Raw genomic sequence first — 18,587 nt, 5'->3', positions numbered from 1 at the left:
TTTTAATTCAGCGCTAGGGTTCACACACACCGAATCAAATAGTAAACACGATGTAAATAAGAGATGTGGCTTGCAGACACCTTCTTTGTGACGTGAGTTTTAGCAAGAGTGCGGAACTCCTTATATAATGACAGCTTCATACGTTAAATTCGGAACGCTCCTTGCGGGTTTATATTTATATATACAGAACACTCACAGTTTTGTTTTTCATGTTTGCATCGGCCACTTACACACTACAAAGCGTCAGGAGTGTCACCGCATTAAACGACGCACACAATCTTCATGTTTTCGTTTGGTTTCTGCAGGCAGAGGCGAGTAGTGCATGTGGACAGTTTGTGCTGCTTGCTTCTTACGCGAACATGTCACATTGTTAACAGGGCACATTCATTACATAGGAAACCGAAAGTGTTTCACTTCATACTTTTACTTTCACTTTTAAAGCTCGATCACTCACATGTCTGAATGCATGCAATTGTTTAACTGTGAGTTCATCTAGAATTTCATTTCTTTATGACCTTAGCACGAGCTTTATAGAGTAAACATGGGTCTTATAGTGTGTTAGAACTGCTGTTTGTATGTGACTGCTGTTATGTTGTAGATTGATGGAAGACAGGTCGAGGCACATGCGACTGAGAGAATGGCTCATAGCTCAGATAGACAGCGCTAAATACGCTGGACTGAGCTGGGAAAATGAGGAGAAAACCATGTTCAGGATTCCCTGGAAACACGCGGCCAAACAGGACTACAGACAGAACCAGGACGCCGCGCTGTTTAAGGTAAACACACGGTAGAGTTTTACCATCAAAGCTACTTTCAACTGAGGCTTTACATTTCTGTCCAAACGGACGAAGCTGATCATAGCGCACGGGCTTGATTGCTGGGAAGTTATAAGCTTATATCTGCACGTAGCTTTTCATTTGAATCATTCGAACTACATTTCATTGTATCTCCCATTTAAGTCCACTAAAAAAAATAAAAAAAAATAGAAATTTTAACACACACACTCTGTCTCAGGCATGGGCAATGTACAAGGGTAAGTTTCAAGAGGGCAGGGACAAAGCAGACCCCTCTACGTGGAAAACGCGTCTTCGCTGTGCCCTCAACAAGAGCACAGACTTCCAGGAGGTTCCTGAGCGCAGTCAGCTCGATATCTCTGAGCCGTACAAGGTCTACTGTATCCTGGACGACACGGGGAGAGCTGCAGGTACTATGACAGATCTAGACTTGTGTTCCTCAAACCTCACTTCCCCATTCATATAAACATATACACACAGACACAATCATGCTCGAAACCAGCTTCAAATATAAGCTACTCCTTGTGTCTTCCAGAACCTGCTGGAAATCCAGTCATATCACTGGACAGTGACTGCAGCAAAGCCTTGAGAGAGACACCTCTGCCCATGCAGGTACTGTTCAGTGACAACTCCTGTGGAAATCCCCACACGCACTACACTGACTGATCACTTGGATGACATTTCTTTTTCTGCCCCCTACTGGACGGATTGCGTATGTTTTGTGTGACATGAAATAATCGTTTATTTTCACATCCAGCAGGACAGTTTGCTTGGTGACTCAAACAGAGCTGCTGGATGGAGTGGTTAGTGTTTTACTTTCAATATCAATAACTGACTAAAAACAAACAGACCAACAAAAAGGTTTCTTTATGAGTTACACTAAGTGTATGTGTGTGTTTGCAGTGAATGGCAGGGCGTATGCTTGTCCCAGTACAGGCACTGACTCTATTCCTCTATACCCATCTCAGGTCTCCATAACTGGTGAGAGAATTCCTAGCAAGCTCATACTCTAATGTTCCTCTTTTTATGAAGTACCAACTTGAAACTAGATGTCATTTTACACCTACATTGGGAGGAAAACAATGTATAACATTAGGTCCGGGCTATTTTTTCATGTGCATGCCTGCAGACTTCCGCCTGGAGGTGACTTTGTTCTATCACGGGATCTTGGTGCAGAATCTCGTCACTACGTCTCCAGATGGCTGCTTCATTCTGCAGGGCTGCGCTCCAGTTGGGAATGAGCGCATCTATGGGCCCTGTGAAGCCAAGAAGGTCTTCTTCCCCCGTCCAGACATCGTACACCTGCCCCCGGGCATCGCCGAAGCCATGACTCGTCTTCTGCCGCACCTGGAGAAAGGTGTGCTGGTGTGGGTGGCCCCAGACGGTGTGTTCATCAAGCGCTTCTGCCAGGGCCGCGTGTACTGGGACGGCCCTCTGGCAGAGCACAGACAGAAAGCAAACAAACTGGAGAGAGAGAGGACCTGCAAACTCCTGGACATGACCATCTTCATGCAAGGTGAAGAAGGGAGGGGGATTAGCCTGGCCAAACCAGTGCTTTTTTTGCATTTCAGTGATACTTAAGTCCTCACGCTGTTTCCTGTGTTTTTGGCAGAGTTACAAAACCATCGGCAGGGCACTGGTCCTGAGCCACAGTACACAGTGGACCTGTGCTTCGGAGAGGAGTTCCCTGACCCCAGCCAGCCAAAGACCAAGAAGCTCATCACTGCACAAGTGAGTGTTCAGTAGCATTGTATACGCACCAGTTCTACTGCAGCAACTGGAGATGAACTGAGCGTTCGGATGGTAAGCGGTGACTTTCATCGCCTGTGCCACCCTTCACAAGCACGTGTATTGAAGCCTATACATTGGCAAATGATTTTGCCTAGTTTCGTTTAGTTTATTTCACAAATACAATACTCCATAACTTGTTTGTCAGTGGTAGTACAAGAAAAGACTGAAAATGAACAGCTATGGTAGCAAAACATAAACACAAATAACATCACAAAGAAACTTTTAAGGCTCAATCTAAAATATTTAACCCTTTGACGTGCATGATCACAGCAGCTTGATTAGAGTATTCAGCGTGTCAACTGCTGAGTTCAGATCTTCTTTTGTGCTTTGGCTGACAGTTTGGTGCTTTATCCTTTTCTGGAAATGGACACCTTTTTTCAGGATTCTTTCATAAAAAGTAGAAATCTTTTGTAATATTATAAATGTCTTTCCTGTCACTTTTGATTAATTAAATTCATATTAATTATTTATTTTCTAACTACCTAACTTATTTTCTTGACCTGCAGTATATAATTAGTAAAATATACACTGATGTCTATAGAAGAGTCTATAATGATCCCTTTAAAACAAATTTTATTCACATCATTGTGCATTTTGTAAGCAACTCACAAGTTCACTCTAATTTTTTTTTTCTCCCAGTCCACTAGTTACTAGGCCTGGGTGACAAACGGTATCAGTATTTATTGACAATACACCTTCATTGATAACAACAGAAAAAAAGGCTCAGTATAGCACACAATATAGGTGTGTGCTATCAGTAAATGGAATAAAAAAAATTTGAAGCTCTTTTAACTTTATATTGCTTTATTGCAAAACTGGGCAGAACATGCTTTCTGTGTGAATGGCTTGGTTTCGGTTTTAACCTAACCAAGATTAGCGCATCTCGTGGGTTCAACTTGACAGGCTAACAAAAACGATAAAGTACAACAACGACACTTACATCATCATCTCCACTGCGTCTCGTGCACCACTGATTACGCTGACCAGAAATGAAATTCAAATTTATTATAAATTTCACTAATATGAATTTTTCTCATTCACAATCTCTTAAACACAGACAGGCCACAGCGTTCATTTTAACATGTGCTTTTGTGTTGTGAATTAAATACAGTTTGGATGATCGGCGCTTTGGATTTTTGTATTAAGCTATGCATACATACATGATGGTGTTTTGTTTCTCAATAATTACGGATACCGACTGATATTAAACATAATATTGTGTTGTTGTTTTTTTGCTATATCACCCAGCCCTACCAATTCATGGGTTGTAAATCTGACTGCAGCGCAAACTAACACAGCAGCACCTATTACCCTTTAGAGCAGTGGTTTTCAACCTGTGGGCCGCTGCCCCCTAGTAAGTCGCGATGGTATAGCAGGTGGGCCGCCAATTACTATTAAAATAAAGAATATATTTCATATATATAATTAAATAACAAAAATAGTTTAAGAATAAACCGCCATTTATTGATATTTTTTCTGCAAATGCTACAGAACAACAAATTCAAAGATGCATAAATGGCTGTCAACATGTTCCCTCCTGACTGCTTGCTCCACTGACTGTTTCCCGTTTTGCTGAGCGCTGCCAGTCCGAGTTATTTTCTGTTCATTGGCAGTTCATTCTAGCGCTGTGTGATTAATAGAAATCGTCATAAAATCACGATTTGAGCGTGCGCGATTTCTAAATCACTTTATAGCACGATTTTTCGCGGCCCTGACCTCCCGTAGTATGATCTCCGATCCAATCAGAACGCAACAGAACAGACTGGGCATATGCCTGTAACTCCAGGTTCACACACTGTCTGTGATGCGCCTTTTTTCCAAGCCCATGTTAACGGATCAGAGCGTTCACACTGCACGTGGTAAAAGGCTAGAGATAAAAACATGCGAAAATAATTTAATATCTAGCACATGAGCATAGAGAGAGTTGTGAGTTTAAGTGAGAGGAGACACGTTTTAAGGGAGCACACTCTCCGCGCGAGAGCAGCGTGTATCTGAGCAAGCATGTCTGGTTTTGTGACAAAGGAAATCTGCGTGTAAGCTGAGAGATTCGCGCTCGCGCATTATTTTAATTCATCCTAAATGTATTTGACTGTAAAGCATATATTTGTGCGTCAAAATTGTGATTAAAATCGAAATAGCAAAATTGATAAAAAAATCGTGTTTTTATTTTTTGTATATCGCACAGCCCTAGTTCATTCAATAAATACAGTTAACAATCTAGCTTCTGAGTACTTAGTTATTAACCCAACAATAGCGGGGTCAGATATTTATTAATTTTTTTATTTTGCAGTGGGCCGCGCAAACATATATGTTTGGTTGTCTGGGCCGCGAGTTGAAAAAGGTTGGGAACCACTGCTTTAGAGAACAACTGACATTGTCATTATTAAGGAGTTTAAACAACAAAATGCATTTACTTTAATTCACATATTTGAGAATAGGAATATCAGATATTTCACTTTTTCTATGGATCTTGGAAGTTTTGGTTAACCAGACGTAAAAATCTCAGATTTCATTAAAAAACATTAAAACCACTTGCTCTAGAAAAGAAAAGCTGTGGACTTTTCTGAATGTGTCCTGTGGTATCTGGAATTAAGACATTAACAGCAGATCCTTCAAGTCAAGTCAAGTCACCTTTATTTATATAGCGCTTTAAACAAAATACATTGTGTCAAAGCAACTGAACAACATTCATTAGGAAAACAGTGTCAATAATGCAAAATGATAGTTAAAGGCAGTTCATCATTGGATTCAGTTATGTCATCTCTGTTCAGTTAAATAGTGTCTGTGCATTTATTTGCAATCAAGTCAATGATATCGCTGTAGATGAAGTGACCCCAACTAAGCAAGCCAGAGGCGACAGCGGCAAGGAACCGAAACTCCATCGGTGACAGAATGGACAAAAAAACCTTGGGAGAAACCAGGCTCAGTTGGGGGGCCAGTGCTCCTCTGACCAGACGAAACCAGTAGTTCAATTCTAGGCTGCAGCAAAGTCAGATTGTGCAGAAGAATCATCTGTTTCCTGTGGTCTTGTCCTGGTGCTCCTCTGAGACAAGGTCTTTACAGGGGATCTGTATCTGGGACTCTAGTTATCCTGGTCTCCGCTGTCTTTCAGGGATGTAGAGGTCCTTTCTAGGTGCTGATCCACCATCTGGTCTGGATACGTACTGGATCCGGGTGACTGCAGTGACCCTCTGATCTGGATACAGACTGGATCTGGTGGCCACGGTGACCTCGGAATAAGAGAGAAACAGACTTATATTAGCGTAGATGCCATTCTTCTAATGATGTAGCAAGTACATCAAGTCCTGCAAGTTGTGATGTCGGGCCTCCATGGATCACATTAACTGGTCCAGTACACCCCTTATATCAGAGCCGGTCTTAAGCTTCTGGGGGCCCTGAGCAAAACTTTGTCAGAAGGCCCATGTGTTCATAACCCTTATCCCCCCCGCCCCCACAAATGACCATAGCCCCTTTACTTTTACTTTAACTTGTCAACAAACAGCGAGAAGAAAAGATGACAAACAACATCATAAAAATACATGTACTACAACAGAGAAAGATAAAAAATGTTGCCTAATAAAAATAATAGCCTGCTACACAGAAACTGAATAAAGCAAACATTGAACACTGCTTAGTCTTCGCCATATTAATTAAATATACATCGATTCTTAGCAAAGTTATTCAGTGAAGAGCTGTGGTTCTCTCGTTTTCTTTTGTTTGATTAACATTAAGTAACTTTAAGACCAGCTGACAGATCTAATAAACATACAAGCATTCAATTATTTTCCACACTGTTTATGTTCACTTAAAGGTATGGTTCACTCAAAAATTATCATCAATTATGCATTAATAACTCACCCTCATGTCGTTCCAAAACTGTAAGACCTTCGTTCATCTTCAGAACACAAATTAACATATTTCTGATCAGATAAAAAGAGCCCTCTGACCCTCCTTAAATAGCAACACAACTGCTATGTTCCCAGGTCCAGGAAAGGACATCTGAAAAAGGTCTATGTAATTTTACAAAGCTCAGGGAATACTCTATGAGTGCGAAGAAAACGAAACGAAATAAAAAAAATTATTCAACAATTATTCTCATGTACTGAGGCATGCCACCGCAATTTTTGGGTGAACTATCCTTTATAAGACGTAACTGAGTTAAAGTGAAATCCACAAGACATAAAGACAGACATTTTGACATAAATTTGTGTGTATTTGTCCTTGGAAACTGCTACTTTTTCACAGCTCAATATGCTTTTAGTACTGAGCACAGAAGACCATATACTGTACTACAGGGTTCCTCAAATCTTGTCCTGGAGGGCCAATCTGCTGCAGAGTTTAGCTCCAACCTTGATCCAACTCACCTACCTGTGATTTTCTAACATCTAAAAATGTTGATTGGCATTGGTTAGCATGCGCAGGTGTGTTTGTCACTGTAAAGTGATTATTTCTTTAGTAACAGAGTAATCTAACGCGTTAATCTAGAGTATAGTTACAAGCCTACATTACTGCCGCATTATATTGCTGACAGAATGCAGTGTTTTAGAATCCAGAGATTGTAAAAAGGATGTAGCACACACACTGATGAGTCAAGTGCCAGTGGATTAGAGACCTGATGCAACAGAGAACAGTGCATGGGACAAGACTTGATAGAAGAGTGCAGAGACTCGTGTGTGTGTGCCGGATTCTGGAGAATAAAATGATTCACGGGACTCCAGTAAAATAGAAAATATCTAAACATAAAATATCTAAAACAAATAAATTGTTACTCATCTATTGCACAAAAGCAACATGAACTACACTGTAAAACCCGACAAGTAAACTTAACTCAAACCGTTTGAGTAAACAGATTGCCTTGATTTAAACCAGGGGTGACCAACCCTGCTCCTGGCGATCGACTGTCCTGCAAAGTTTAGCTCCAGTCCTAATCAAACACACCCGAAGCATCTAATTAAGGTCTTCAGGCTCACTTAAAAATTAGAGGCAGGTGTGTTTGATTAGGGTTGGAGCCAAACTTTGCAGGACACTCGATCACCAGGAGCAGGGTTGGGCACCCCTGGTTTAAACCATGTAAGTTTTAAAACTTTGCAATTAAGTTATTAAGTGATTAATTGAGTGATAATTGTGATTAAGTGATGAACAGCTGCTGTTAACAAACAGAATCACTGAAGAAAAGAGAAACACAAGAACTACTACAACTGACTTCAGACACAATTCCTCAAACGGTTTGAGTAAACCTAATTTGTCAGGTTTTTAAGGATATCTGTTTACTCAAACGGTTACAGTTAAGTTACTTGTCGAGTTTTACAGTGCAACGTGGCCACTCCTTTGGCCACCCAAATCAAAACAGTTTTTGTCCATTTTTTTCTTTACAAGAAATGCATTTATTTAGATGCGGAAAAGCCGTATCTCTTTAGGCTATGACCACATCAAACAGGAGAATTTTTAGACATACACTCGAGCTTCACCTCAGCGTCAGGCGCGAGTCAAACGAGCGCAGAAAATCTACAGCAGCCAAATGAGCTTCAGTAGAACAACTGTAAACTGCGGTCTGATGAGATATTGTTAGACTATTTGTCAGTAAAACACACTTTCCTGTCCCATGAGCCATTTTACTGTGCTCACAGCACACTCTTCAACAGTACGCAGATATGTGGCGCACACTCTATATCACTTCATCATAAATAACCCACACAAGAAACTTTGAGCATAGGCTACATACCTCGTTCTGTCATTAGCTAAGTCATGAAACCATCAAAAAGGTGATTAAAACTATAAACTGCATCAGAGACAATTTATAAGAGACATGCCAGTTCCTCAATCCTCAATACAACTATATAAGGAAAACCCATAAAGGCAAAGATGGCGGTTGTGTGCACATGTCCCGCCCCTCCCGCTGGAAAGCCAATCATCTGCTTTTAAACAGTCAAGCCGGGAAACGTCTGTTTCCACTGACGTATGTGCACAGTTGAGAAACCTTAGCGCATGCGTAGTAAAAGTTTAACCTGTGGGGAAAAAGGCGTTTTAAACCTTATTTTGGGGCAAAGTCCTAAAAATTTTCAGCGATTTTTATCATATACAGTATTACTGCTGTTTTTATACACGCAGTTTTTATGTCCCGGTGACCAGTGAAAGTGCAGTTCTGACTCTCTGCCCATTCATTTAGATAGGAGCCTGGTCTTGTTAGTCTGAAATAGCTGCCCGGAGGCATATATACTAGAAAATATTGAAATTTTTAATTTATGCATTTAAATGAAAACATTTAAATGCATAAATTAACTCATTTTATATTCTGGCATTTATGACTGTTGACTTCGGCCTTTTTTAAATCTTTATCACTATCTGCATGCCTCATCCAGGGCGCGGTTTTTCAAAAGTAATCCAGTAGGATTTTGGATAACGGATTGGATCAAATCTTGAAAATGTGTTTTTCAAAAGAAAAAATTGATTACATAATCGGATTAGATCACGTAATCCAATCTTGGTTTTGATCCGGATTAAAATCTGGATTAAACTGATCCCATCAGAAGGGTGGATTCAGCGTGGATTTCATGGCCAAAATGTAATGAAAACTTTAAAAATGTATCAAATAATACTATATTTGGATCATGCAGTATCTTACAAGATATCCTATTTATTCATAAGGTTTTAATTTTATTTGTTCATCCGTCAGGCTACAGTGATTAGGTAGGTTTTAACGTATTCAGCCTTTCAGTATAGGCCTACAGCAAAGTAGAAAGAGTTTGGCCTCATAAAATAATCCCCAAAACAGCTGTCAAAATTGACCAAAAACAATAAATTTTATTCTGTCACTAACTGATATATATATATATATTCATCACAACCGAAAATATTTTTGTTTTTAGAATATTTATTAGTGATGCATGCAATGATTACAGAATAACCCAACAAATGCAAAGAATGGCAATCACTGATTTTTGAAATCCAAAACAAATCCAAATCAGAAATGGTGTCTAACTATTGCGTCCCTTGTTGCACGTCCTGTTTGCTCGTTCTGGCAGAATGCAGGAGGTTGGTTAGGGTCTCCAAGGGGCTCAGGTGCATCATTGTCAGCACAGAAAGGGACATTGTGCTTAGTAGCGATGTTGTGCAGGACAATACAGGCAAGGGTTATGTTGCATGCATTCTGTGGTTCCGCTCTCAGGTAGTTAAGGCATGCAAAGCGCCTCTTAAGAACTACATTTAAACGCTCAATTGCACATCTTGCTCTGCAATGAGAAGTGTTGAAGCGTGCCTGCGCCGGTGTATTTGCTGTTAGAAAAGGAGTCATCAGCCATGGTAGGAGTGGTTTGGCACTGTCTCCTAATATTATGCCATCCGGTCGGTTGGTTTGGAGGTCTCTATATAGAGCGCTCTCCCTCAGGATGTGTGCATCATGGACAGACCCAGGCCACTTGACAACGCAGTTGGTGATGATGAGGTCAGCATCACACACAAGTTGGACATTGATGCTGTGCCTCCCCTTTCTGTTTATAAACTCCCATTCATTCTCATGAGGTGCTTGTATATGCACATGTGTGCAGTCGATTGCTCCAATAGTATTGGGCATATTCCCCAAAAGAAAAAAGCGCCAATCTGGTTGTTCTTTGGAAAAGAAACAAATTCATTGACCAGGCTGGCCAGTGCGATTGACGCATCTCTCACCACATCACACACAGCTGATTTCACCACTCCCATATAGTCACCAACAACTTGATAGAAAGTCCCATAAAGCTGAATAAACAATAAAGCTATAGTGAGCCCCTTTATTAAAATACCTGGAGGTGAGGATTAATACAAAAATTGTCATATTCACCCAGTATTACTTGATCTAATTTACAAATATCTCAATTACAGTTAAGTAGAAATTAATTGTACTCAGTTGTGTTTTAGGCAATAAGGGCCCTATAATAAATCTGGCAAAATGCGACGCAAGGCACAGCATAAGTGTGTTTGCTAGTTTCAGTCCGGCGCCGTTCGCATTTTCCTGTCCAGCGCCACGTCGTTTAATAAGCAAATGCAATTGCGCTTATTTTTGCGCCCATGGGCATGCTGGTCTAAAAAAAGGGTGTGTTCAGGCGCATTGCTGGCGCAATGCTATTTTAAGGAGTTGAAAATAGACTGCCCCATAGACCAACTCAAACCTGGTCTAAAGTCTGGCGCAATGTTTTTTCTTTGTTATTTAAAGAGTGTGTTAGTTTAGGCGTAACGTGCGTACAAGCTGCTTATTAAACACAGGGACGCACAGCAGCACACAAACATGCCAAATATTAAAAATTAAAGGACTGCAATGCATAAGATTTTTTTGTAGACTATGTATACACACACACACACATATATATATATATATTTTTTTTTTTTTTTTTTTTAATTAAATTTATTCATTTAGCAGACGCTTTTATCCTAAGCGACTTACAGATGAAGACAGTGGAAGCAATCAAAAACAACAAAAAGAGCAATGATATATAAGTGCTATAACAAGTCTCAGTTAGGTTAACACAGTACACATAGCATGGGATTTTAAATAATATAATATAAAGAAAACAGATAAAATAAAAAAAGAATAGAGCAAGCTAGTGTTAGAGATCTTTTCACACACACACACATACACACACACACACACACACACATGCAATTGCATAATAAATGAAAAGAAAATAGAATATAAAAAGATTAGAAAGGTAGTTAGATTTTTTTTAAGAATAGAATTAGAATAGTGAGTGTTAAAGTTAGAGTTGGGGAGGTCATTCCTCCAGGAGGGAACATTTAATTTAAAAGTCCGTTAAAGTGACTTTGTGCTTTTTTGCGATGAACAATCAAGCGACGTTCACTTCCAGAACACAAGCTTCTAGAGGCACATAAGTCTGAAGTAATGAATTTAGGTAAATGGGTGCAGAGCCAGTGGTAGTTTTATAGGCAAACATCAATGCCTTGAATTTTATGTGAGCAGCTACTGGAAGCCAGTGCAAATTGATAAACAGAGGTGTTACGTGTATTCTTTTTGGCTCATTAAAAATTAATCTTGCTGCCGCCTTCTGGATTAATTGTAAAGGTTTGATAGAATTGGCTGGAAAACCTGCCAAGAGGGCATTGCAATAGTCCAGCCTGGACAGAACAAGATATATATATATATATATATATATATATATATATATATATATATATATATATATATATATATATATATATATATATATATAAATGCCTACATGTCATAATGGATAGTCATCGCATGTATCAGAATAAGGCTATCTATTTGCTTGCACACAAAGAGCTCTGTTTCATATCGGAGACGCATTCTGTCTTTGCGCTTGCCATGTAATTAGCAAATCCGTCATGGCACGAGCGCAACTGGCTCTTAAAGGGAATGGAAGATGAGACTCTGATTGGTTTATTGCACGTTACGCCCAAAAAACACCCATTACTCATTAAGAGAATAGGGACAACCCATTTAGACCATAATAGCAAAATGGATTTGGACACGCCCTGAGTGCACCTGCGCTGTGCGTTTTACAGTTAGTGTTTAGATCGTTAAAATAGGGCCCTAAAACAGTCAGTACAATATAATCAAACATATTTTTATATTGAACTAATGAAGATTTCTGTGCCACCCCTGACTGTTTTTTTTTTAATGGGACATAATTTATATTTAACGCGATTATAATTTAATAATAACGTCAGAAATTTATAATTATATAATATTTCCTTTCCATGATTATTCAAACAGTGAATAAATTATATGTAGAGAGTGGCATTATCACTAACATTGATCTTGAGTTTAAAGGGTAACTAATCCCTAAGCCAACTTTTTTTAGTTAATGATCTGTAAGAATGGGGCTTTATTAGTGCTGTTCATTGATTTGAGTAACTTTTTTGACATTTGAGTATAAAGTGATTTAATTCTACAATATATGGTGTAAAAATGAGTGCTGCCCTCTTCAGGTTGAACGGTGGCTACTGCAGTTGATTTATCCTATTGGATGTTTGAGGTGGTACGTGACGTAAGCGGTGGCAGGTGACGTAAGCGGTTTCCAGCTCACCACGCCTCTTGGTACGAGCTACCACGCCCTTGGCAGTATAAAACCATCTTGTTCCGTAAAAATCACTGTAGTGAGTCAGGAGTTGTGATTGCGAGTATTGAAAACGATCAGGATAGAGTATTTTAGCATCTATTTAGCATAGCATTTATATAGTTATTTAGATTATTTTGTGTAGCCTATGTAGTTAATTAGCATAGTTGTTAGTGTAATGTTAGTATTGTTAGAAGCATAGTATTAGTTAGTAGCATAGTATTGCATCAGTTAGGATAGCTTCAAGTTAGCGTAGATTTATTTACAGTGGTCAGGATGGTACGTATGTGTAGTGTTGCTGGTTGCGACAGCACTGCTGGACTGCATAGTTTTCCAGCAGACTTTACAATTAGGCGCCAGTGGTTGCATGCACTTGGCCTGGAAGACCGTGAGTTCCCGCCTATTGCTTGAGTGTGCAAACTGCATTTTATGCGGGATTGCTTCTCCAATGCAATGGAGGTGAAAATGGGCTTCTCCACACAGCTCGCGCTGAAAAGCAACGCAGTGCCTTACTCAGAGACTGGCCCCATTCTCTCTTGTGTGGCTGCTTCGCTAGCATCGTCAGATGCCGATCGCGATGCTGGTTTTTAAGACCGCAGTTTGAGCCAGTGGCTTGAATTGATAGGCTCAGGCCCTGGCCCTGTGTCCACAGACACCTCGACATCCTCCACTTCAGGTAAAAGTGGGGGAGAAAAGTCCTCTAATCCTCCAAATGATCGCTCTGTTGCAAAGCTACTTGCGTCATTACAGTCACTCTCCATTTTAGCGACTCTGACAGCAGCTGTCAATCAATCCGTCACTGCGAGTCTCAGGATCCCGCCGCACTCGCTCAGCCCCGCCCTCGGTTCGTCCGCTCTATCTCCGCTGTGATCTGCCCACTTTTCAGCATTTTTCAAATATTGTCAGTGGGTGGAGTCAGGCTCTGAGCAGGGGTTTAGTTACACTTTAAACACTCTCAAGATTCAAGTTATTCTTATTGTTATTGTATCGGCTGATTTTCTCAAAAAACAAAACAAAACTTTAATCACTAAAGCTGTATAAACTGTTAAATGAATCTCTTACCTTGTTCATACATCTGCGCTTTGTTGTTTATGATGAGGGAATTCACAAGAATCCAGAATTCAGTCAGCGAACGCGCACACGCTCAACAAAACTGATGAGTTTCAGTGAGGACTCATCTGAATGCTTCTGTTTTACCATTGCATTCCTAAACTCAACAGAATTGTGTGTGATTGTTTAAAATGCGCAACACTGTAAAAATGCATAAAAATAAAATACACCGCAACATGAGATCTTAGCAACAGACATTGTTTGTGCAGGGGCATTTTTTTGTCCAATTAAGCGGCATTTTTGCCCCAACTTCCCATACGTGGCCGCAGGCTTACACACGCTCCGCCTATGACTGAGATGCCTTTTAAAGATTATAAATGCAGTGCTCTTTGCTTGTATCCTGCCAAACCATGCACACAGCAGCTGCTTGCTTTAGTTATTAATATCAGTGCTCTGTGAATATTGATGCTTTAATAACAAATATTTATTGGGAGCGTGTATGCTGGGAATTAATAAATTTCATTGAGAAAAAGTAATGTAACTAGTTACTTTTTAAATAAAGTAATCAGAACAGTAATGTGATTACTTTTAAAAGGAGTAATCAGTAATTTGATTACATTTTCAGAGTAACTTGCCTAACACTGGTAAACTAAACTCTGCACTAAACTCTGCACTAACGTGGATCTCGTAGGCTAGATTTGAGGATCTCTGATATACTATGACGGCCATGTTACTTAATTTAGACTGATTTGGATGATACGCAGGAAGGGTGACAGCATGCTACTTTAAAGGAAAGGAATGGAACGCGGTCACATGCTTTTATAAAAATAAAATAACGCTGGTATGTCAGTAATTAACAAAATTAAGATAAAAAAATAAATCTAAACTTATAAAATTACGACCAGGGATAATCTTTTGAAATACATGTGTACTTATTGAACTGCCACATGGGCATCTAAACCATGCCATTACATATGGATATTATCTTTCTGGCACCAGATGCCTCTAATTTGCCTCTTTGCATTGGAATTTAAAAAAATATATATTTCTCTGTTTTTAACCAGAAATACTACAAAAATCTACTCAAAATGTAGAACTGAATTAATAATTATTATTATTTAATTGATTAAAAGTTACACTTAAGGTGTTCGGCAACAATTAACTGCCCAGGAGTATGAGAACATTAATGCTGTCTCTTTTTCAGACCCCAGGATAAAATGTGATTGTAAGGCATAGTCAGTGAGGTTATCAATGCACAATCAATGCGCATTATGTATTAATAATTACTAGAAATGACTGCAAATACAGTAAAATTGCTGTCTGTCCTGATTAAACCCATTCAAAAATATTATCAGTGTGGAGTTGTTTTGAGAGTTCCTGTATTAATGACATAATATCTTATACTTGGTCATGGTCATAATAATGAGATATTTTCTCATTATGACATATATATATATATATATATATATATATATATATATATATATATATATATATATATATATATATATATATATATATATATATATATATATATATATATATATATTAGGGTTGGTAATTTAACACATTTATTAGATTAATTATGGAGAAAAATAACGCGTTAAAATTATTAATGCATTTGACGCACTTGCCCTGCCCCAGACCTATGTGGATCATCTGCCATTTCATACAGTTGATTGAGGGTTAATATGAGGCAGAGCAACAACTTACTGCGTGATGGAGCATAGAAAATGTCTCTAAAATTCAAGATATGGGGCAAAACGCCAGTTTGAGATTGTCTCATATTAATATATATTTTTTTTATGTTATACAATCTTATACAACAATTCATTAAGAAGTTAATATTGTGTTATTTAAGACACAATGTTGTCTCTTTTGCTTAATTTTGCCAACCAGAAGATAAAGACAAAGCAGAACTGTTCATCTACAAGCAATCCACAGCGACATTTCATTTCTTAATCAACGTTTTGAATGAATTTGGTGAACTATTTGGCATGTTGAACGATGCGTTTGGTTTGAAGTGGCGCTGCACAGACCGATCGGTGTTTGACATCACAGTACCGCGAGAGTGATTCTAAAGCACAAGGAGACGTCTGCGCTCTAAAGCTCTTGCGGTTCTATGATGTCACACACCGATCGATCTGATGGTGATGACCCGCTTCAAGTCGAACAAACCTAATGATTCAATGAACCATTCATAAAGAATCATTTACTTCACTCCTGAATGAATCAGCCTTTTGAACGAATCAAAAAATGAATAAATGACTCAATAACTTAATCATTAAGACATTTACATTACTAAATTTTATCAAACAAAATATTTCTTGCTGAACCTACTTTCTGTAATCTCTGTTTGATGCTTTTGCACAACAATGACTTTAAATGATCTTTCCAAATTTGATGTGCAATTAATTAGATTAATTAATCAACATTTTTTCACATCACATTTTATTTACTTATTTTAATTTTTTTGCTAACTCTAAGTAACTATACAACTACCTGTCAAGTAACTAATAAGAAGGTTAGGGTTAGTAATATAAGTTGGTCCCGCTTTATTTTAATGTCCAATTGTCACTATTAACAAACATTTAACTACGACTTTTACCTCAGTAAACTCCTAATTTGCTGCTTATTAATAGTCAGTCAGGTAGTTGTTAAGTTTAGGCATTTTGTAAGTTTAGGGATGCAGAATATGATCATGCACAATAAGTGCTTTGTTAGCTCTAATAAATAGCCAACGTTAATAATAGGCATTCTAATAAGTCTGAATAGTTAATAGTGAGAATCAGTCCCAATACTAAAGTGTTACCAATAAGTTGACATGCACTTACAAAGTTGCTTACAGTCAGTGAAATGTCTGTTGGGGAACCATAAAATAAATTGTTGGCAGATAATTAAGCAGCCAGTTTAATAATACTCTAAATAGTAGTAGTTGGCATGTAGTTGTAGAGTTACTTGTAGTAAGTATAATTTCTAAAGTGGACTATCAAAATAAAGTTTTACCATATATATATGTATATTCAGTTCAAAACCATTTAACAAAGTTATTCGCATTTTTTCTTATGAATTTGCATATTCATTATTATATTTTTTTTTTATCTATTTTATTGACCATGAAACACAATTTTGTCAAATCTAAACAAATGTGTGCTGAAGTATGCTAACAATGAACCCCTTTCAAACCATTGACTGATAAGATTTTGTTGTTGTTCCAGCCCCAGAAGTATTTTGATTCAGTATTTTTTTTTTTTTAAAGCATCAGTTGACTACCAGCAGAGGGCATTGTGGAATAATCACACAGTAAATAAATCTTTTCTTCCTTTCTCTCACTCACTCTGTCTCTGTGTGTAGGTGATTCCTCTGTTTGCTGTAGAGTGTCTCCGCAGGCATAATGCACCTAATAATGTGGAGATGAAGCAATCACCGCCACACAGGAAAACCAATGAATAAAAGTACCTTAATCAGAACAGCACATGTTTCACCATCCCTGTGTAGGAATTCACCAACAATGATATTAATTAATGACAATTATAATAATAAAAATAATAATTATTATAATACAAATGGAAATGTATGTATCTAACATCAGTAGAAAGAAGAAATCTACAATGTTAACTTGTTCATTGACTGTATTAAGCTTCATGTCCTTTATAGTCCTACTAATATTACTAACCATGATACTGATTCACTTAGATTATGATCTTTTTGTAAAATTTTGCTTCAAATATTACATTAAAATAAAGAGTTTGGTTAGTCTTCTGTATCACCTGGTTATTTCAGAAGTAAAATATGACTCATGCTAGACAATACAGCTTGTACTGAAGAGAACTCATATCACACTGAATGCAGCCCTTACACACAGGCAGTGTTAAATGCTGTGAAGAGCGACTTGATCCTTCAGACCCTTCAGAGACGGCAAATCGAAAATTAGGAATCTTTGTTTCACCCTTGAAATGATAAATAAATCAATTTAAAACGTCCTGCCCAAGGTTATCCCGATGGCTGCACCATCCCAGCTGTGGATTTATCATGTCATTGTATATTTAAATAAATAAATTCCAAGTGCACTGTATTTAAAAGAAAGTAATGATGATATTCACTGTGGCATGATTTCTGCACATCCTCAAGGCGAGCCAGCATTATGAGCTTAATTTACAATAAACATTGCCCAGGTGTAATGACTGCATGATTTTTTCCATACACTTGACATGTTGCCAGACTGCTTATAGGCCACGTTCACACCAGAGATGTTCACATGTCTTTAACCTGGAGTCAGAGTCATGTCTGAAGTCTTTACTACTAGAGTCTGAGTCAAGTCTTGAGTCTTTGGTCACGAGTCGAGTCTCAAGTCATTTAATGACTCGCTAAAAAAATCCCATTCTGAATCCTCATGTATTGAAGTCTTCCTATTTACCAAGCTGTTTTATAGGCTATAGACAACATATATGTTGTATTAGGGGTGTGCAGTGAAGCCACGAGTTGGTTCTGTATTTGTATCTGTAACAATCATTAAATTATTAATTTCTGTGTTCGGATAAAACCGGAAGTAGGCAGAGCTTGAACCGGAACTTTTTTACAGTTATACATGATAAGACCGCTATGTCTATGGTTTTATGACCTTTCTTTTTTCGTAGTTATCACTGAACAAATATGTTGTGTTTAACTAAAATATATTTTTTATAATTATAACATTTCTTCAAATTCCTTCTAACAGTCTGAGCCAATACCCTTGTATAGGCAGTGCTTCAGGTGACGTGAGTACGAGTCCCAGCTTGGGGACCTTTCGTGATCGGATAAATCAATATGCAGTTTAGAAATATGGAAATTCCAGGAAATGCATGGAAAAAGGCAAGTAAACCACTGCTATTTTAATTGCGAT

General features: G+C 38.2%; 1 protein-coding gene across 3 annotated transcripts; it reads left to right on the top strand.

The window, feature by feature from the left end:
• The first annotated feature begins 364 nt into the window (after positions 1-364).
• On the top strand, positions 365-17,853 carry irf10 (interferon regulatory factor 10). 3 transcript variants are annotated; one of them, XM_059527131.1, is made up of 9 exons: positions 365-482; positions 599-776; positions 1,015-1,204; positions 1,330-1,406; positions 1,552-1,597; positions 1,698-1,775; positions 1,924-2,310; positions 2,407-2,525; positions 17,060-17,851. In XM_059527131.1, exons 2-9 carry the CDS (start codon positions 603-605, stop codon positions 17,156-17,158), a joined length of 1,170 nt encoding a protein of 389 aa, XP_059383114.1. In that variant the 5' UTR covers positions 365-482; positions 599-602; the 3' UTR covers positions 17,159-17,851. The 3 variants fall into 3 exon arrangements, with proteins under 3 accessions (XP_059383114.1, XP_059383115.1, XP_059383113.1); XM_059527132.1 differs by lacking the exon at positions 365-482 and having other exon boundaries at positions 514-776; positions 1,555-1,597; positions 17,060-17,853; XM_059527130.1 differs by lacking the exon at positions 365-482 and having other exon boundaries at positions 514-776; positions 17,060-17,852.
• The last annotated feature ends 734 nt before the right edge of the window (positions 17,854-18,587 follow it).

This window comes from Carassius carassius, chromosome 37 (assembly GCF_963082965.1).
Source record: "Carassius carassius chromosome 37, fCarCar2.1, whole genome shotgun sequence".
Lineage (NCBI taxonomy): Eukaryota > Metazoa > Chordata > Actinopteri > Cypriniformes > Cyprinidae > Carassius > Carassius carassius.
Note: the sequence above shows the minus strand (reverse complement) of the source record. Positions and strands in the feature narration are given on the sequence as shown.

What these genes read in the sequence shown, in the direction of transcription:
- irf10 (XM_059527130.1), top strand. Translation starts at nt 603, where the DNA reads ATGGAAGACAGGTCGAGGCACATGCGACTGAGAGAATGGCTCATAGCT. An exon ending in CGACACGGGGAGAGCTGCAG is followed by an intron (nt 1,205 to 1,329) that starts GTACTATGACAG and finishes TGTGTCTTCCAG; the next exon opens with AACCTGCTGGAAATCCAGTC. An exon ending in ATCTCAGGTCTCCATAACTG is followed by an intron (nt 1,776 to 1,923) that starts GTGAGAGAATTC and finishes GCATGCCTGCAG; the next exon opens with ACTTCCGCCTGGAGGTGACT.